The 20,937-nt window shown below is 40.3% G+C and overlaps 2 protein-coding genes across 6 annotated transcripts in view; one reads left to right on the forward strand and one right to left on the reverse strand.

Annotated features, from left to right (window-relative positions):
* Positions 1 to 20,937, reverse strand: part of LOC146305386 (uncharacterized) — a 48,548-nt gene that overhangs the window by 6,734 nt on the left and 20,877 nt on the right. For 2 of the 5 annotated variants that reach the window (XR_014769120.1, XR_014769119.1), the window contains exons 9-16: positions 19,526 to 19,769; positions 18,609 to 18,903; positions 18,312 to 18,521; positions 17,329 to 17,387; positions 16,978 to 17,240; positions 16,316 to 16,347; positions 15,552 to 15,726; positions 14,402 to 14,490 (exon numbers count right to left, since the gene is read on the reverse strand). Coding sequence is in view for 2 of the 5 variants with exons in the window: in XM_084712757.1 (XP_084568883.1) it covers positions 14,156 to 14,263; positions 14,402 to 14,490; positions 15,552 to 15,726; positions 16,316 to 16,347; positions 16,978 to 17,240; positions 17,329 to 17,387; positions 18,312 to 18,521; positions 18,609 to 18,903; positions 19,526 to 19,769 (1,475 nt within the window). In the remaining 3 variants the exon portion in view is untranslated. Of the gene's footprint in view, positions 1 to 10,351; positions 14,264 to 14,401; positions 14,491 to 15,551; positions 15,727 to 16,315; positions 16,348 to 16,977; positions 17,241 to 17,328; positions 17,388 to 18,311; positions 18,522 to 18,608; positions 18,904 to 19,525; positions 19,770 to 20,937 lie in introns of those variants that run through there. The other 3 variants (XR_014769121.1, XM_084712758.1, XM_084712757.1) reach the window with 3 other exon arrangements.
* LOC146305387 (tripartite motif-containing protein 16-like) lies at positions 7,570 to 10,199 on the forward strand. Its single transcript, XM_084712776.1, has one exon. It carries the CDS (start codon positions 7,965 to 7,967, stop codon positions 9,591 to 9,593), a length of 1,629 nt encoding a protein of 542 aa, XP_084568902.1. The 5' UTR covers positions 7,570 to 7,964; the 3' UTR covers positions 9,594 to 10,199.

The following is a 20,937-nucleotide window of genomic DNA, read 5'->3' on the forward strand; positions in this document are numbered from 1 at the left end:
CCTTTGAACTTAGCACGACCTTTCCATGGCCTTGACCTTTGGCCCGAGCCACTGATTAAGAGTTTGGCCCATAGACGTCTGCACATCGGCGTGGAGTAAGAAAAAAAAACCCTTTTTAACTTACTCCAAGTAGATTATAAACCCTTTATCACCCCCCTCTGTGAGACACAGAAAAACGGCAGCTCCCTTGTTTACATGTTTGTTCACCAGTCAGTCTTGATTTAACGAAAAAGGCAGCGACGGCGACGTAATGTAGCAACAAGCCGAAGTAGTTAATGCAGCATTTGTGCGTAGATGTCTGTGGTTTGGCCTTGATGTGCTGCTGAAGCTATGTTGCAGATTTTGAGCGGACGACTGTGGGAACTTTAAAAACGCTTTCAAGACAGTTAGACGAAGATGCATCACTACTGGCGCGACTGCTTTAAAAATGCATTGTCAAAGCGCATCAGGCTAAACAGTTGGTGCGCCTGTAATCTCGCGCAGTCAGACCCTCTGTCCACAGCGCTCAGTGCTGGAGAAAAGTTTAGCTACACACACACATTCTGCTAAAAAGGTTTGCATTTCTTTAACCACAAACATGGGCGACGCTAAGCCCAGGATGCAGTGATGGCGCTGCTGCAAAACAGTGTCGAGGAGAACATTTGCACGTCGGGAGGCGAGCTCTGGCATTAAAATGACTACATCACTGCAAAAGAAAAGGTAACAGCTTGTTTAGGTTCATACTATTAGCATCCCAGGTGCTAATTGGTTTTATTTCCCCAGGAACTTTAAAAATGTAGATTGCAGACACCGTGGTGCTGCTTAAAGCAAGCGATTATATTTTGTGGTTATAGTGGTAGAAACACGACCGCTTTTCTCCACAGGGGGGGCTATGAATATAGTCGCATCACGGCGCACAAAAATTACGGTTGTCTCAAATTTTTATTTCTAACCAGCTCATCAGCAGCATCTCTTTCAGATTTGTCCAGATTTTTGTGTAATTGCGTTCATCGTGAGGTTAACAGCAGAAATTCAGCATTTACATAATGTAGTAATCTACCGGAAATGTTCTCTTGTATACGTACGATTGGCCAACACAGCATGGTGCTAGATGATGCTTGGCATATGTCACATGATGTGCATCGAGTGCCGATCCTACCACCAGCAGGAGACATTGGAAATTGGACAGCAGAGCAAAGTATCGCAGGGTGGCGCATTGGCGAGCGCCGGCGCACGCCTTGCAACCATCTGTGTGGGGTTTTACATTCAAAATGTATCGGGGCAGATGTTTTGATGTGCGCCATTCTCCGCCAGCGGGTTTTTAGTCTTGATGGAGAGATTTAAATTCTCAGTTTTCTTTCATTATATATATTTTTTTTTTTTTACCAAACTGAGAGAAAACAAATTATGTGAAAGCAATAATTAAAAAAAAAGACTATGACAAAATGACAAATGACAAAATCATTCTGAAAAAAGTCTCTGAAAATCTCAGTCATCCGCAGAACACAACATAAAAAAAAGTTTGAATTCTGGCCAAGTGTATTTTGTCATACTTTTGGTTATGAAGTTCAGTTTCAACATTGTGAAGCAGCCGGCAAAACTTCAGATGACAGGAAAAATGAATCGTTTTAAAGTTGTCTCTTTGCTAACTCTAATTAACACGGTAACACTAATTATCAGCAGTGACGTTAATGATCCATTTCCTCATAACTATCATTAACTGTTTGCTCTGAAGGAGACCTGCAACAGCAGTCAAACTCTTTGAATCGGTGGCTCGGCCTTTGACCTTCTATGCCTGCTATGAACCCAGTAGTCTTAATTCTTTTCTCTTTGCTTTATACCAAACCAAAAGGAGCCTTCTGTTGATGCTGTTAGCGATGCAGCCACACCGAGATCAACAAGCAGCTGAAATCCTTTTCGTTTTGTGTTTCGTGTCAGACAGGTTTTGGAGATTTATTTCAGTTCATTTCTTGTAAAGACTGTTGGCTTATTGTTACTTTAAGTCAATCACATAAATTAAACTTTTTATTGTTAAAGTGTTCCTTTTGATACATGCAAAAGTATTTTAATGTCCAAATATTGACAGTTGGCTGCCAAAATGCATTTTTCAAACAGACTGTGGACACCAACTGATTTTAATTACATACAGAACCTTGATCAACCGGCTTTGCAAGTCTACAGTCAAATTACTCAAAGTATGACCTCACCTTCACAGGCGGGTGGAGACGAGCATTTCAGAGACAATCCGTCTGTTGTAAAACTCTCAAAGTAACTGAGTGGATTTCAGACTGATTTGACTCGGGGTGGCTGCAGTTATTAGGCCCTTTGTGTGTGTTTTTATCAAATGCATTGTGTGTGTGTGTGTGTGTGTGTGTGTGTGTGTGTGTGTGTGTGTGTGTGTGTGTGTGTGTGTTTGATCATTTCACATCATGCCTCATTTTAGACAAGAACTGAATTTTTTTTTTATTAAGTGCAGTAGATAAATTAGGATTTTGAAACAAACGGGGCTGGTTTTCCTAAAAGGAATCTCTAAATCTGAAGCTGATTTGTGATTCGTGTTGAATCATTTCATAAAAATTTGATCTACGTTTTCAGCACAAAGATTCTCAAATGTTTTTATTTTGAAAACAATCCAGTTTCTGGAATAACTAGACTGAACTCTGAACCTGATCACTAAAACACACAAAACTTTTGACTATTAACTGCGTCGTTTCCTCAGATATTAAGATGCACTCTGAGTATTTTAAAATCTAAATTCGAGCTCAGCCGTTTTTGTTCCTCTGTGAGATGCTTTTAGGAAAATTAGTCCTGGATTGAAGTGGAAGGAGATGTGAGAACAACAGTGTTTTGAAGACATGTTTTGATGCTAACAATGAACTGTAATGTGATGTGTGTTGATATGAAACATGTATGTTTGTTGGGATCAGGGCGTTCGGCGAAAAGAGAAACCCTGATTTTGATCGAAAACGATGCGATCAACTGTGAAAATAAAAACTGATGCCGTGGCATCATGTTAACCTGCCGTGTCTTTGTTTCTGTCGTCTTCTTGCTTCATTGATAAACTGTTTCAACTGTACATGAATTTTTTTATAAATTGATTTAAAACTGATTTCCCAACTTAACAGCAGATTCTATTTTTACTGCATTTGTCATGAGATACAGTGAGATCATTAAAAATCACATCTTTGCTCACTTTCTTCTTTCCTTCTTCAGATAATCTGAACCGCTACGTAAAACAATTTTTGACTGCAGTGCACTTTATGGCCAAAAGTATATGGACAACTCTTAATAATTTTTGTTCTCCACTGTTTTCCATGGTTTAGGCCTCTTAGTTCCAATTAGGGGTGCAACTAATGATTATTTTCATTATCAATTAATCTGCGATTATTTTCACATCTAATCATTTAGTCTAGAAATGTCACCTTCAGCTTAACCTCTCCAAGACTGAGCTCCTTGTGATCCGAGCTGGTCCCTCTCTCCAACAAGAGACCAATGTCCAGATCGAATCGACCCAGCTCTCGCCTGAAAAGTCTGCCTGTAACTTGGGAATCATGAGTGAAGACCAACTAACCCTCAAGGTCCTCAAGGCTCATGTGGATTTTCCCTGCGCAGCATCAGGAAGATCAAACCCCTCCTTCATTCAGATCTGTGGTCCCTCCTGCGCCTCATACAACCACCACAACAGTCGCCAGCTAAACTCTGATCTGCAGAGTCCATCTCAGTCTTTAAGCAGAGACTAAAGCTCTTTGATGAAAAACTCTGCATCACACTCAGACTTTGCTTTATGGAACTCATGTTGTTGTTACCATGCATGTTGCTTAGTGGGACTTCTGGCATTCCTTGCCCTCAACAATCCTTTTCAAATCTGGTTTATAGTCAGTTGTTGCCACTCTAAGCAATTCCTTCACGTGTGTCTGTCAGAACAGAGCGATGCTTTGATTTCACATGTTTCAGGGTAGAAAACAGAGACTCGCAGACGTATGTTGACCCAAACATTGACAGTATCTTAAGCGCAGCCCGTTTGACATTTGGGTACTTTTCCATTGGCACACTTTTCCAGAATTCAATGGTCCCTTCTCTCAAAGCAGGTTTCAGTTGGTCCTCTTCACAAAGATCGATCATCTCCAACTCAGCTGCAGCCTCATCTGTGACCAGCGGGGTTTTCAAACAGCCCGTCTCCGCATTAAACGGGTCAACAAAGAATGTAATCTGTGGCCTTTTCAGTTGAAGATCACGGAACCGGGTCACAAAGCTTTCGTACAGGTTTTCAACCATTGTTGCATATCTGGCTGTTTGCTTATTCAGGACAGTGCTGGTGACTTGCCCACTGGCTTTTAGCAGAGTGGGAAAATGCGTTAAATCTTTCTTCTGAATATGCGTCTTGAACAGCTTCAGTTTGTTGGCGAACGCAAACACACTTTGCACCAGGTCAGGCAGTATTTTTGACTTACCCTGCAGGGTCAGGTTCAGTCTGTCCAAGTGGCACAGCATGTCGACCAAAAAAGCCAGATCCATAGTCCACTTAAGGTCTGAGAGCTCGGGATAGTGCTTATCCTTCTCTTCCATGAACAGTTTCACAGCATCCAAAAGCTCAAAGAAGCGACAAAGTACCTTGCCTTTTGACAGCCACCTCACAGTGCAGTGCAGCAGCAAGTCACTTGGAAGGGATTGGTCCAGCTAAGCGATGAGGTTTTTGAATTGTCTGTGGTTAAGCGCATGTGTGCGAATGTAGTTGACAATTTCCATCACAGGCTTCATGACGTTATCTAAATTCAGTGATTTAGACACGAGTTGCTCCATGTGGATGATGCAGTGGAAATTCCAAAACTCTGGAAAAGTTCGGTCAGCTTTGCACAGCCCCACAAGCCCGTTCACAGATCCGATCATGGCTGGCGCTCCATCCGTGGCTATTGCAGTTAGTTTCGATATGGGCAGATTTGCTTTTACAAATGCAGCCACCATTGTTTCTTTCACATCTATGCCACGGGTTCTGTCTTTTAATGGCACAATTTCAAGGAGTTCTTCTTTGATCACACAATCTTTTGACACAGACCGTGTAAATATTGCCAGCTGAGGCTTGTCTTGTATGTCACAACACTCATCCAATGCGAGGCTAAAATACTCACAGGCTTGAAGGTCGGAGTGCAACTGTGATTCAAAAGCCGTGTTAATGTCTGATATTCTGTGTTCAACCGTGTGGCGGGACAGTTGGATGTCTGATACCATTCGTTTTAGTTTGTCGTTTTCAGGACACAAGATTTCAACAATGTCACTGAGGCATGTTTTGACGAACTCCCCTTCATTGTATGGCTTTTTAGCCCGTGCAATGTTTCAAGCAAGTTTATATGATGCGAGCGTTACGGTCTCTGACTGCTTCATAAATTTTTGGAACACTTGTGTCTGTTTTTCTGCCTGACCTTTCAAAGTGACTAACTTGTGCTTGTGAAGTTCAGTCCCCTTTGGAAATTCCTGGTCGATGTTAGCATGGAGTGAACTGAAGTGCCGCTGAAGATTTGAAGCCTTGAAATGAAAAAAAAAATAAACTCTCCCACTCTTTTAAAAATGTCCTGTGTTCATCTTCATATTTTCGTTTTGCTGTGCATTTTTTCCCTGCCATTTTGACAGTGAATTTGGTAGGCCTACACACTACTCAACGAGTTTCCCTCCAAGTCATTTGCGTCAACGCGCATGCGCGTGATATGCACGTACTGTAAAAAACACACAAACACAAAATTCGACATGAACGTAAGAGCCGCTCGAAACCGGGCAAAGAGCCGCCTGCGGCTCGGGAGCCGCGGGTTGGCCAGGCCTGCTATAAATCACAAAGAAAAGCAGCAAATCTTCATATTTAAGAAGGTGCAACCTGCAAGTATTTGACATCTTTGCTTGAATAATGACTGACATGACAGATTATCAAAATTGTTGGTAATTAAATCTATTATTGATTTTCTTATTGATTCACTGACTAATGGTTTCCGCTATATTTTCAACAAACTTTCCCAGTTTGGTGTGAACGAACTTGACTGGCTGCACAGAGCCCCGACCTCAACGCCCGTCCAACACGTTTGGGATGAACTGGAACGTCGACTGTGATCCAGAACTTATCACCCAACAGCAGCAGTGCAGGAACTCGGTTTTGAACTCGTGAACGGGCGCAAAAACAGTTTGCTTCACCACTGACCACCTGAGAGCTAATCTGTGTTTTCAAACAGGAAGTTGTTTACAACCCCTTATTACAAGAGTTCAGTCCTGAAGGTTTAATGAAGTGCTGAATATGCTGTTAAAGTTCGGACTGTGTAAATATGGGTAATAAATGCAGCCAAGGTTCAAACTTCTCCTTTTCTTTCAATGTAACAGTTAACCCCTCCCTTTGCTCAAACCGTTAAACTCTGACTGTATATTTCCTGGTGCCGCCCCTTTCTGACTCTGCCTGTTGTGGGATTGGTGCTGATAAAAAGTCCAAGAGCTGACAAAGCAAATCACAGCAGATCAACGTGCAAATGCAGCAAAATCAGGTTTCCGTTCCCAGTGTCACGCCTTTATCTGCTGTGAAGAAAGTTCAACTGTTGAGACATAATCTGTTGTCACTTCATCTGAGGTGAAGTTTCGAGCGCAGCATTTTTATGTAACTGAATATTTTTTCCACTATTTTATTTGTGCTTCCACTTACAGCGAGTGAAGGATGTAAATACTGCTGACACAGTTGGTACCAAACAGAAGTCTAACAGTTGTACTGTATATAAACTGAGAACCTCCAATATGAATACATAATAATAATAATAATAATAATAATAATAATAATAATAATAATAACAATAATAACAACAACAACAACAACAACAACAACAACAATCATGATAAGAAGAAGAAGAAAAAAAAGAATGATAAAGGTAGAGATATGAGAGAAATTAGATTCAAACAAACCAGGGGAAAGTAAGAGGAGAGTACAAATTAATAAATATTAATGTTTTGTGTCTGCATGGAGAAAATAATGAAATAAACCAATAAACAAGTAAATAAATAAACATGCTTGTGTGTATTGTCAGGTGTATTATGATGTTTAGAAGATGGTTATCATGGCAGAGACATGTGGTCATGTGCATGGCTTAGGATTTTAGGTGAGTACAGTTCAGAGTTTAGATGGATTATGGTTAAAGGGATAGTTCAACCCAGAAATGAAGATTGAGTCATTATCTACTCATCCTCATGCTGATTAAAGGTGGGGTTTATTTTGTTAGTCCGAAAAAAAACTGTTGGAGTTTCACAGGAAAACAGTGTTGAAGAATCTCCCAAACAGTGGAAGGCAATGGTGACCATTTTCCAAATGGAAAAAACAACTGGAAAAAAAACTTTGAATGCCTCCAAAATCCTAAATCAAAGTCTCGTAAAGTCCAGACATGCTGTTTGCACACCGTCACACCACACACACACAGTTCAGACAGTGTGAACGTGAACATGCTGTAAATAACATTTTTTTGTAAACATGTCATGTTGGTGCTTATGGAGACTTGGATTACAGCAGACGAGCAGTATGGAGGTATTTTATGTTTTTATTCTGTTGTTTCATTGTTTGGGAGATTCTGTAACTAAACCTGACCTTCAATCAGCGTGAGGCTGAGCAGATAATGACTGAAATTTAGTTTTTGGGTGAACTATTCCTTTAAGTCCTACAGGTTTCATCAAAGACTCTTTTTTTTGTGAGCTGTTGTTCTTTTTTATTGAAATGTGTTCAGTAAGTGAGTTAAGACAGTGAGTAGTGCAAGTAGATTTTTTGTAGATTTCCTTTACTCAAACACACACACAAACTCTGACTGCATATTTCCTGGATCCCGCCCCTTTCTGTGAACTGCAAGACGCACAGACCACGTCACTGTCTGTCAATATGCAAATGAGGAAGAAAACAAGGCTTGGTTTCCTGTGTGACGCTTTAATTTGCTGTGAGGAAAGTAAAACTGTTGAGACATTCTCTGCTGTTGAGAGGTGAAATGGCGCAGCAAGAAAATCAGTCAGACGAGGTGAAATTCGGCTGTTCGATCTGTCTGGATCTACTGAAGGATCCGGTGACGATTCACTGTGGACACAACTACTGCATGAACTGTATTAAAACTCACTGGGATGAAGAAGATGAGAAGAAAATCTACAGCTGTCCTCAGTGCAGGCAGATCTTCATACCGAGGCCTGTCCTGCTGAAAAACACCATGTTGGCAGAGTTAGTGGAGGAACTGAAGAAGTCTGGACCCAAAGCTGCTCCAGCTGATCACTGCTATGCTGGACCTGAAGATGTGGCCTGTGATTTCTGCAGTGGTAAGAAGCTGAAAGCCCTCAAGTCCTGTCTGTTCTGTCAGGCTTCTTACTGTGAGCAACACCTCCAACCTCACTACGATTCTCCTGCTTTCAAAAAACACAAACTTGTTGAACCCTCTGTTAAGCTTCAGGACACCATCTGCTCCCGTCACGACGAGGTGATGAAGATTTTCTGCCGCACTGATCGGCAGTGTATCTGTATTCTCTGCTCTATGGATGAACATAAAGGCCACGACACAGTCTCAGCTGCAGCAGAAAGAGCAGAGAAACAGAAGGAGCTCAGTGAAAGTCGGCAGAAACTCCAGCAGAGAATCCAGGACCGAGAGAAAGATGTGAAGGTTCTTCAGCAGGAGATGGAGGCTATCAATCGCTCTGCTGATAAAACAGTGGAGGACAGTGAGAAGATTTTTACTGACTTGATCCGTGTCATGGAGAAGAGAAGCTCTGATGTGAAGCAGCAGATCAGATTCCAGCAGAAAACTAAACTGAGTCACTTCAAAAAGCTTCAAGACAAACTGAACAAGGAGATCAGTGAGCTGAAGAAGAAAGACGCAGAGCTGAACCAACTGTCACACACAGAGGATCACACCCTGTTTCTTCACAATTACCCCTCACTGTCACGACTTACTGAGTCTACAGACTCACCAGGACCAAAAACCAATCAGCTGCAGTACTTTGAGGACTTGATGGCAGCTGTGACTGAAGCCAGAGACAAAATCCAGGCCGTTCTTGATGACAAGTGGCCTTTTGTGGAGCCCACGACCAGAACTGAGTTCTTACAATATTCACATCAAATCACACTGGATCCAAACACAGCAGAAAACCGTCTGGTTTTATCAGAGGGGAACAGAAAAATAACATATAATGAAGAAAATACACCATATTCTAAACATCCAGACAGATTCATCGGCATACGTCAGGTCTTGAGTAAAGAAGGACTGACTGGACGTTGTTACTGGGAGGTGGAGAAGAGCAGTTATGTTGAAGTGGCAGTTGCTTACAAGAGTATTAGCAGATCAGGGGACGTTAATGCTTGTGCATTTGGATACAATGAGAAGTCTTGGGCATTATATTGTGGCAGTGGTTATATCTTCAGACATGACAACCACACAACCAACATCTCAGGCCCTAAATCCTCCAGAATAGGAGTGTACCTGGATCACAGTGCAGGTATTCTGTCTTTCTACAGCGTCTCTGAAACTATGACTCTCCTCCACAGAGTCCAGACCACATTCACTCAGCCTCTCCATGCTGGACTTTTCCTTGGTTGGTCTGATGGAGACACAGCTGAGTTTTGTAAACTCAAGTAGTTATTAAAGAGGAAGAGAACAGGTTAATATCAAAGAAAGTGACTGTAACCTCTGCAGGACATGAATGCAGTTGTAGTTCACTAGTGAGTGAAGTTTTAGTCTTACAGGAAGAAATTTGGTGATTTTTTTTTCTATGGCGTCTGTAGTTATTGGGCCTCTTGTTCATTTTTTAAATCAAAGGCAGAATGTGTGTGTTTGTCTGATCGTGATCAAAACAGATTTTGGTTTAATGTTTTTAATGGTGACACACCAGATTTGTCTGAACTCAAATGACAGGACAGATTTATTCAAGAGGTGTTGTATAAAGTTGATTATCAGTAATTTGTATGATTGTTAAACTTTTATTTTCTGTGATAATTACAGAATATTGTCCAGTCCTCTGAACGCAGTGAGAATTGATTAGAGCAACTTTTATTGATGTGACTGTTAATTAGCAAGTTCAGAAGAAGGAACAAGAATATTTTCTCTGTTATTGGATATTTTTAATATGTACAGCATCAGAAGTTTGTCCTCTGAAGATGACAGTTTAGTGAACAATTATCATGTGATCAATCGTGGTAACTTGATGTACTTTTAAATACATTTAAAATAATAAAATGGTAAAAGCATATGTTTCTTTGGTGTCATTCTTCTAGTCATTATTATGAGTTGTAAGTTAAAGTTGTAATTTACTTTGTTTAAAAGGCATACAGCTGAGTACTACAACAAAATATTTAAGCATTAAAAAGTGCAACAACTCTAAACAAAACAAAATAAAATTATTATTGAAAGGTCTCAAAGTTTTATTTGTATTAAAAAGTTGGAATGTTTGGTTATACAGAAAATATCTCTTACAAAGCATTTCATAAATGTGTCTTTCTCCCTCACATATAAGTTTAGTGTGACAGTCAACATTTGTACAAACAGTCTATTAAAGACATGTAAGATTTTTTCTTTAACGTGTTTCCACCAAATTAGCTGTGATGATGTTGTTTGTAAAAAGTGACTCTCTTCAAACATTTAAAACAAGACAAAGGAAGAAGAAATGTCAGGAATGAGAGGCTGTCATGTTTCCTAAAAGTCCCACCTTTCATCCATGTAATACTGAGCAAAACGCTGGACCTTCACTTGTCAAATAAACGACCAGAAATATAAATTTAATCAAATAAATTCATCCTCATCATTATTAATTTGCTGGCTGCACATTTAGAGAAAAAAACTCCATGTTTAATCTTTAATAAGAACAGAAATTTGATGAATACGACTCGTATATTCAGTCTGGAAACGTGAGATGCTGCTTTTGAGATGAAGTGTTTTTAACACAGGAAATATATTGAGAGAAAAGATGGAAGAGATGGAAGTACAGTACATATTTAAAACCACAGCTTCAGCTTTAAGACTCAAAGAGCCGCGCCGTGACGAGAAAACGTTCAGTCAGTAACACCGCCTCACACTGCAGGAAATCAAACATGAACCAAAGTTTAACTTCCTTAATGTCAAAACTTTTAACCTTCGGCAGCAAACAGTTTCTGGTTCACTCTGTAAGTATTTATACAACATTTAGATCTAACTATTATAAACTATAAACATGTTTTATGATGATATCTTTAAGTACCAAATGTTCTTTTTAGGTTTTGTAAAGCTCATTTTTGATATGTAACATCTTTAATTTCAAAATAAAGAATCCAACAATCAACAAGTTCCACGTTTGTGGTGTGAAACTGAGCTCCATCGCTGTTTTTTATTTACGTGTTTTGGTTTGGCGGCTGTCATCGAGCTGCTCGCTCTTAGTGTCAGGTTTCGGTTGCGTGTTTAAACCTGTTAAACATGAATCTTCACATTACTGCCAACTATTTCCCAACATGCATCATACTTTAAACACGCCGCAGAACTCCTCTCCAGTTCACCGTGACTTTTTCACCAAACCTTTTAGGGTATTTTGTGATGTAAGAAAAGATCTTGTGAGTCATTATAATGAGGAACTTAAAGAAGACTCAAAGACTTAAAAGTTTAATAACTCAATAATACTGTGATTAACTGTGCAGCTCTAGTTGAGGTTTTTCAAAGCAAACACTTTTGATTTCAGTATTTTTTTTTACATTTTGTGCACATTGATAACCATGATAATTTTAACCACTATAATCATGATAGAAATTTTTCATACTGTTCCATCTCCTCTCATTATAATGACTTACTGGCAGAAATGAACTTCCATTATTTTGCGTTCTTCATTGGCAACATATCTGAAAATGTTCGGCTCACACTGTCCTCCACCTCACTGCGTATGCGTCTGCAAAGTTAGAAAAGGCTTTAGAAAACAGTCAGCGGTGACGGATGATCGGTTCCTAGAAACCAGCCTTAGTGTTCTCTGTGTAAAATGATCCGGGTTAAGCTTCAACGCTTAGGGAACGTTTTAAAAAGAATTTATCAGTGAAAACATGTGCAACAACAACAACAACAACAACACAATTATAAATAGCTACAGGTACCTACAGTGTCATGAAGCAAAACATTCTGACGGTTAAAGCTGCAGTAGAGAAAATTATTTCATTATAATTTTAGTTGAAATAACTCATTTTGACCACCGTGTGTCGCTAACAATATTTAATGGATGGATTTCTTTAAGGAAAAAAGAAAAAAGTGCATCTGTGAGCACGTGCCCCTTTACATCTAGTTTTTCAAAAAACTGGTCTGAATCAAACAACTCGTCAGGGTTAACCAGAGTGTAACTAACCAATCACAGTGAGTCTGTGCAAACAAGGATCATCTGGGCTCTACGTGTCTTTCTTACCTCTGACTCAGACATAACTGAACAAAAAGTACATCAATCTGCTGATTACAACCGCTGACGTTTTAATTTTTCAAGCAAAATGTGGATGCATGTTCGGCGTGTCATTTGGTGGGAGGAGCTTAGCGGAGTGATGCGAGGAAGCTGAGAAAGATGTACGGGTTTTCAACTGTGCATGTTTAAATTTCCTACTGCAGCTTTAATGTTAACTAAACACACAATAGGCCTCATGCGTGAATTATTCGTACGCAAAGATCTGATCTTACATTGTTCTTGCAAACAACTTTCTTTTTTTTTTTTCTCTTTATTTACTTTATCAGAGACAAAACCGACCCGGCTGACCGACTCCTCCACGACAGAGAAACTCCTCAAAATCACTGTAATGAAGCTGTAACATGTTCCTCCATGTCCATCTTTCGATGTCATTTCCTTTGCATTGCTGTTTTCTTTTCTTTGTGTTTAATGTCACCTGTCAAAACTGGCTTGTTGCTTTGTGGTTTGCAGAAGGCACTTAACTCTGCTGCCCTTATATGAATTTATTGTGCCGTTTTCATTTGCTAACTGCAAACTTTGTGGCACGTGTATCAAATTTAAGATCAAACGCGATTCATCAACGTACTCAGGTGGGTAAGAACAGACCTGCAGACGCGTCATGAATCTTAGGATTTTCTTATTTTCCTCCAACTGCTTTACTTAAGAACAAATATTAAATAAAAGTAAGAAAACATTCATGCATGAGGCCCAGTGTGCTAAAATCTTCAGACTCGAAAGTGATCATTTCAGCACTACGAGTTAAAAACATTTAGTGTTTAGGAAAACTGTGCCAACAACAACACAAAGCCACAGCTGGTGTCTCCTGTCAGGAAGCTTCAGTAGATAACAGACATCCTGCCTGCAGCTCAGGATCACCTCACTGTCTGTCTCTCTGCTGTCTGTCTGTCTGTCTGTCTGTCTCTCTCTCTCTCTCTCCTGTTACTGCTCCAATCCCCATCCCAGCAGCTGATCAGCTTAAAGCTCCACTTTATTCAGTTTTCTAATATCCTCGGCCTCCAGATGAGAATAATGTTATTCATGGTTCACTGTGTTAAAGATAAATGTAAGTTTTAACAGATCTGACTGAAGTGAATCAGTCTTTCTCTCTGAACGTTATGAGCTGAAGCTTTTCAGTTCAAATACCGAAGGCTGGCCTGATTTTGAAAATGCATCCTGACGCAAAATAATAAAATTATATATTTTTTCCATGGTTTTCTGTCGATCTGAACCGTTTACATGAGTCCAGGACTCCAGGGTTTGATTTCTGTAGAGTCCACTGGCCGGTCAGGACAAAAGAGAAAAGTCAAATCCAGAGCGCAGAGGAAGAAGTCGCAACACACCAGGATGATGCAGATATGAAAATAAACGGCGTAACATCAGTTTTACTCTGTCATTAAGGCAGCGAAAGGTCCCTCCCCTTCTTGGTCGTCATGACAACAGTGAGCAAAGCAAGGTCCCAGTTGCCAAGGCGACGTTAGGTCAAGGTTGTCAAGCAAAGCGACACTTCGGAGTTCCCAATTCTCAGATTTAGTCACCAATAAAAACTCAGCCGGCCGCTTTCGTTTCGTTAAAAAAACGCCCGAATAGTTTTTGGAAAAAACGCTGAAACGCTGGACCAGAATTCACGTCCGTTTGCCGCTGACAGGAAAACTCTCTGTAGTGTCACGAGGTGGCGGGCGTCGCCAGTTTCAAAAACCAACCCACCGACCTGCTCACAGAGTCAGTTTCCCAGCTTTCCGTCAGCTGTTTCAGGATTTCCTCGTCAGAGAAGCGAAATGTAGTTTTTAGGCACGATCCCACGCTTCCCGCCTACAACTCCCAAAATCCACTGCTCATCCACAGACTCCACCTGTGTTATGATGTCACCAACCTGCAGAGAGAGGACAAAAAGACAAACAGAAAGAGAGCAGATCTTGTGTTAATCTTAAGTTCCATTTCAAATTAATAAAACATAAACATACAATTAATCTCTGCAGACAGAAAATACTGACTCCTGACAAACACACACCTTTAATGTGAGCTCGTCCTCGCTCTCTGCTGCAAAGTCGAACTTGGCCACGCCTTTAACCGCTGTCTGCTGGCCTGAGATTGGCTGAGCTGGAATCGGTGAGAGGAAGTGTTATTAAATCAATGTTTAAAAAGCAAACAAGGAAACTTAGGATGGGAACTCTACTGACGACTCTATCAATGAAAAAGTCCTAGTTTTTATTATATCTTATAAATATTAATGTTATATGAATGTTGTTATTATATGTTTTATGTTTGCTGTCTGTGATAACTTTAATGTTTAAAATGTTTTTAATCATTTTTATTTGTGGGCTGTGATGTTTATCATGTTCCACTTTACACAATCCACTAAAGAAAAGAAAAAAATATATGGTTTGATGTCAATAAATTGTCTCTTAATATTAATAATGCAGCACTTAAATTAATCACTTCCTGACTGTGAACAATGTGTAAATATGATTGGACAGATGTTTTTAAGTTTACTGCACAAAAAGCTAAAAAATGAATTAAAAGGAGACTTACTTCTTGTTGGGGTTACAGTCTGAAACAATGTTAATATAAATCTAATTTAATTCTATTTTTTGAAAGCTACAAGTGTGCATCATTTTTTTTATTTATTATTATTTCTGGAGGGTAGATCTAAGAGTTAAAAATGAAGCACAGGCATAAATAAGTATAATACTTCTGCCTGTGCCTTTACAGTTCCTGCTTCATACAGACTGACTGGGTTTCTAGTGTTTATATTGTTTATATTTATGGTATATTATACTGTATAATGTATACTGTATACATACTGTGTTGTAATGACTGAATAAAAATACTACTACTATATGTTTGTTTTTGTGCTTTGCTTTTGGACACAGATAATGTGGATCCTAACAAATAAACAAATAAACATTTACTGCACACGTGTGTGTTTGTGAATCAGAAATGGGTCAAACTGGTTTATTTTACTGAATCACCATAAGCCTCCCTAAGAGCTGTTATAACAGCTAATATTCCACATTACAAAAAACCAAACATTAATATATTCATGAAAGCAGCACAAGAAAATGTATTTCACACTTCATCATATTTCTATGTATTTTAGGGTGTGTATTATTTTGTCTGCTGTGTGTGTGTGTGTGTGTGTGTGTGTGTGTGTGTTGTACCCTGGCAGGACTGTGTGAAGGCAGCAGGGTAGAGTCCCTCCTTCCCCTCCAGTCTTCCTCTCCTCCACTCAGCGTCAATGTGCTCTAACACCTGGATGAGCGCCCCCTTGTGGAAGGACAGATCCTCTGCAGTCTGACCGGGGAAGTCAAACAGAGCCACAGCCCACTCCTTCGTCTGCACAATTAAAAACAACTTATCAGTGCAATTTATAAAGGAAAAATCTGAACGTTGTTGTTGAACATGTACAAAGTAGATTTATGTTGTATATTGTGCAATATTTAAAAACAAGAGTTAACCCTTTCTCTTATTTTCTTCACTAAAGAAAACAGAAAATAACTGCATCAGTTCTGTCTGATGTTCAATAACATGTATGTCAGGTTCAATTCTCCTGTCAGTGCTTTTGACCAGGACACTCCAGGTCCACTGCTCCAAACACCAAATCACAGTATTATTTTTATTTCCACCCCTGTGTACAAACAACACTGCAAATATGACACAGTTTAGCTTCCTGACTGTTGTATCACACCTGAGACCATACAGACTGTTTTTAAAGAAGAATTTGAAAATGTAAATAATAAATAAAGATAAATAAACAGTTATCCAGGCATAAAATCATTTGATAATCTTAACAAATCAATACTTCTTAGTCTAACAACTGTTACTGTCTGTGCTAAAGGATCGAATTATGATTAGTGACACCCCAAGATAACTTATTAAAACAGTATAAACACACACACACACACACACACACACACACACACACCTCTGAGTCTGGGTCCTGTGACGTCTTTGGTGCTGTTGAGGATAAAAGAAAACGACCATTACATTCAAATATAAACATGGAAAAAGAAATGAATCTGCTTTAGCTTGAGGATGCAAGATAAATATCAAATATTGAGAAATTCAACATATTTACTATTCCAGTAATTAAATTATAGCCAATAAATATCAGCTACATTAATTATCAGAATATGTCAAACAGAGAAGATTTTTCAGATCATCATCAGAAAAGTGAAGAAATGTGAAACTAGAAAGAACATGAGGACGAATCGGTGAAAGCTTTGTGTACAGGATGGAAGTTGTAAGTTGTGCAGGGGAGGAAAGGACGTTCTTGCTTGAACATAAAACTGTTTAAAACAAACTGTGACAGGTTTAAAGAAAAACTTGATCAAAGACAAACAGCTCTTCCTCAGAATGTAGTTCAACAAGTTTCCTTTGAGAGTCTGACAATTAAAAATTCTTCTTAATTGAGATGATCGGGACAGAAAACAACTTCAGATGATGAGGCCACAGTTGAATAATGAAGAAAGTTTGAACACGTGTTTGTCTTCTGTAATAAATTGTGTCGTTTGCTGCATTTAATCAAGAACAGACGGTTTTTCAGAAAAGAAGAGAAACAAATCTAAGACGGTCCTTTCAGCTCACCGTTACTTTCTGTCACCGTGTTATCTGTTGGTGCTGGGTTTGCCGTTTCCCCCGGCGGCGGCGGCGGTGACGACGCCGGCTGCGGGGGGGGCTCCACCACCTCGGTGAAGTTCAGGGGGAATATTCCGATTCGCCCGTGGATCTGGCCACGCCCCCACTCCTGCCCGATGAGCTCCAGGAGGGCAATGACGTCACCTTGGGAGAAGGTGAGCTCGTCGTTCTCCTCTCCCTCGTAATCGAACAAGGCGACGCACCGAGGACCGCTGCACAAACACACACACACAGATCAGGAAACACACACAAAATGAAATGCATGAAGAACACACCTGAGTTAATGATGATGTGTCTGACCTGACAGGAGGAGCGTCTGGTTGTTCTTTCTGCTCCGTCGGCTGCACAGGCAGAATCGACTAAATGACAGAAGAAAAACAAAACCTGTGTCAACTTATTTCCTGTACAATAAAAAGTTGAACTGTGGGAAACACAATTAAAGCTGTAAAAGAAGGTCTGTTTTTAGCTAGCTATGGATTTAATGTTTGAGACTACAGCTGGATGTGTCCCAGGGTGCACCTGCACATCAAGATTATCACGAGGTGTTTTATTACTCTTTTAATAATATAAATATGTTTTTCTACAAAAGTATTTCTTATCACAAAACAGGAACTATGCCGAAATAAAAAATTAGCAAAAGTATGATTTAAATACAAAATTTGTTATTTCTGTCTCTCAGATCTAAACTAGTCCAAAAGACAGATGTTGATGCTGTCCTGAAGCAGTGTGGGATCATGGGAGTTGTTGTCTTCATTGTTAAACGACCACAAATACAAATGAAAATCCACCTGAACTGACTCAGGCAAAAAACATGTTAATGGACGAGGTCATTGTAAAGTTTTATTCATGTTACGTTTAGTCACGTTCACTGACTTCGTTCCTCAATATCGGACGTATCTGACACCCCAGATTTGCCAACAGGCGACCAAACGAAAGGCGCCGTTTCCTTGAATAAATTACGGATTTCTCTGACAACACTGTTGGAAACATTTTGGATGATGTAAGTATGCAACCCAATAAATTATTTTAATGTGGAAATGTTATAAATCATAGTTTCAAATTAGGAACTATCTGATCAAAGAATAAGTAAACAGGACTGTGAATCTAAACAATTTATAAAAGTTTGCAGTACTCGACAGTTTTTCACCACAGCTGTATTTAGGTTTAAAAAAAAACCAGTCCCATCTGAGACCGTTTTCAAATATTTAAAGGGACACTCCACAGTTATATGAAGAACACATCATGGTTTTAAAAAGGATTCAGTTAGCTTGTTATTTTAATACCTGGGAGTCTGACAGGCTGAGACCCTCCAAGGCCGGTTTTGATTGGCTGTCCTGATCTGGGACAGGGTCTGGTTGGGTGTCAAGATCCAGGAGACACAGTGACGGGTTGATGAGCGGAGTGACGGCGGTTTGACTCCTCCCTTCACCTGACAGAGGCTCTGAGGGGACAGGGGGGCTCGGGTCGTCCAGGACGATCAGGACTTCCTGTTTCTGAGACATGAAAGGTTCAAGAAATGACACAACTCAAATCTGTGACAGTGTTTGTGTGTGTGTGTGTCTGTGTGTGTGTGTTCATACCACGTAGCTGTTATAGAGAGGGTGTCCAGGTTTAGGACGGGGGGGCAGAGGTGGTCCTTTCTTTGGCGCCTTTTGAGACTGCGTCTGATTGGCTGAAACAGGAGAAAGGGATGGCGTGGTTTGGGGAGGTGAAGACTGGCTGGGTGGGGAAACAGAGGGGGCGGGGCCAGTTTTGGAAGGAGGAGGCGCAGTCTGGTTGGCTGCAGTGGTTGAGTTGATGGCTGGCGGAGGTGGTCGCCCAGGGGTGGATTTGATTGGTGGAGGACGAAGGGGGAGGAGCTTCACACTTGAAGGCCTGAAAAGAAAAGCAGAGGATGAGTCTTGAAGTGTATATTCCATGAAAAATTTAAAAACTGGTAGCTTTTTAATTCAAAATCCAAAATTTAGAAACGCAGAAATAAATTCTCCTTAATTTTTCTCTTAACGGAAATTAGCGTCATAACTTCAACTTCCTGAAGGTCATTGTGTTTGAGCTCAATTTATTTGAACCTGTGCTGCAAAATCTGGTAAAAAATCAGGGAAGTGCGGTCGGCTGTGGCTCATTAAGCTGCATTCAACATTAAAATTTAAGTCCTTTCTTTGTACAATGTCGCACTTGCATATTTTCAGATTTTAGCCAACAATAAAGGCGACCAGCTAACTGTAACTTCAGTCACGCTGAGGTTTGCCAGCTGGCTGTAACTTAGCAACTATTTCACCAAACTATTCGAATACCAACGCTGAGAAACGCCGACTATCACAGCAGTGTAATCTAAAATAAAGAACAAGCACATTCTTGTCATTCCAGATTGACAGCAGTCTGCAGAAACACTGAGCAGCATAATTCCAATTTAATTAACTGGCATTCTCAGCTGTACGGGACAACGTCTGGACACTGCGGATCATTTTCAGTGAATTAAGACAAATCTCTTTCTTACCGTGGGGGGAGTACAGGGTCTGAGGAGTCTGGGTTTGTGGTGCTGGTAGTTTCTGGTTTAGCCGGGATGACTGGGCCTTTCCTCAGGGCCGGGGCCGGAGCAGGGGTCGGGGGTTTCACGGCCGGGGTTGGTCCTGTAGGTTTGGGGGCCGTGGCCGGGGCAGCAGCCGTAGGTTTGGACGGGACGGGGTTTGGATCTGGAGGCCCTGATGAGACTGCGGTGGGTTTGGGGGCCAGATTTGGAGCTGGAGGTGGAGAGCAGATGTCAGATTACATTTTTCATACGACGCACTCATTACAGATTATTCATACGAGAAACTGAACGTTTTAATATAATGATTATCTAAAAAATGCACTGCATCATGTTGTACACACATTAGTTTACAAAATACGTATAGATTCAGACCAGCGTTTCCTTAGCAACCAGTTAGCATGTTAGGCTAACAGAAGCACCTCTGTGTTTCTGTACAGTGAGTGTGCATTCAGCTGCAGGCACACAGCGAACAATGAAGTGTTTACAGGGGACTGGGAGAATTCACAACTGAAACAGAGGCGAGACTGCGACTAAATCAAACGTTTAGATATTATAAGACACACTTCAGGACTTTTTATCTCCTCTGTCTTCCTATTTTAGCTTTTTAAATAGTAACACAGCACAAATAGATGGAATAACTAAGTGGGTAAATGAGGCACTGATACTGATGACCTACTTTTGTTTGAAGACACTGTCCTGTTGTCCCAAGTACAACAGGACAGTGATGATAAAAGCAGCAGCATTTACAGATTATGTCAAATTCAAGGTAACTATTGCACAGATAGAAAACAGATCTTAGAACAGCAAACTTCCTTCAGACATTTAAAAAGAAATTTAAGACCTATCTTTTTATCCTGGCTTTGAATTTGGGATAAAAAGTTTTCTGGCTGGTTTTACAACCGTTACACAACTGAGTGTACTGACTGGAACTCAGAAGTTTAGGAGCTTTGACGTGGATAAACCAGAAGTAAACACTCTTAACTTTCTTCCTGGTTTACACAAGTTCATGTCTGGTTACATAATGGTAATTCTCCGTCAAGTTGACCGATCACATGGACGCAGCGAGCGACATACAGCTGGCAGCACACACACAGTTCTGACACATCAAACTCACTCAGCACGAACAACAGTGGGGCTTTTTTCTTCTCACACAATCACAGCATTTTTCTTTCACAGTGTTTGGCTTGAATAATGTAAACCCCGCCTCCCTCCAAACCCCTGCTCTCTTCTGTTGCACACACACACACACACACACACACACACACACAGACTGATATATAAGCGCACACACACACACACCATGTAAAATCTCTCCGCATGTTTGCATATTTTTGCAATATAATGAATGAGCAAGATTTGTGTCTCTAAGCTCTTAAACA

This window comes from Lutjanus erythropterus, chromosome 23 (assembly GCF_056507025.1).
Source record: "Lutjanus erythropterus isolate fLutEry1 chromosome 23, fLutEry1.hap2, whole genome shotgun sequence".
In the NCBI taxonomy this organism is placed as follows: domain Eukaryota; kingdom Metazoa; phylum Chordata; class Actinopteri; order Lutjaniformes; family Lutjanidae; genus Lutjanus; species Lutjanus erythropterus.

Excerpts from the sequence above, each read along its gene's own strand:
- LOC146305387 (XM_084712776.1), top strand. The coding sequence starts at position 7,965 with ATGGCGCAGCAAGAAAATCAGTCAGACGAGGTGAAATTCGGCTGTTCG.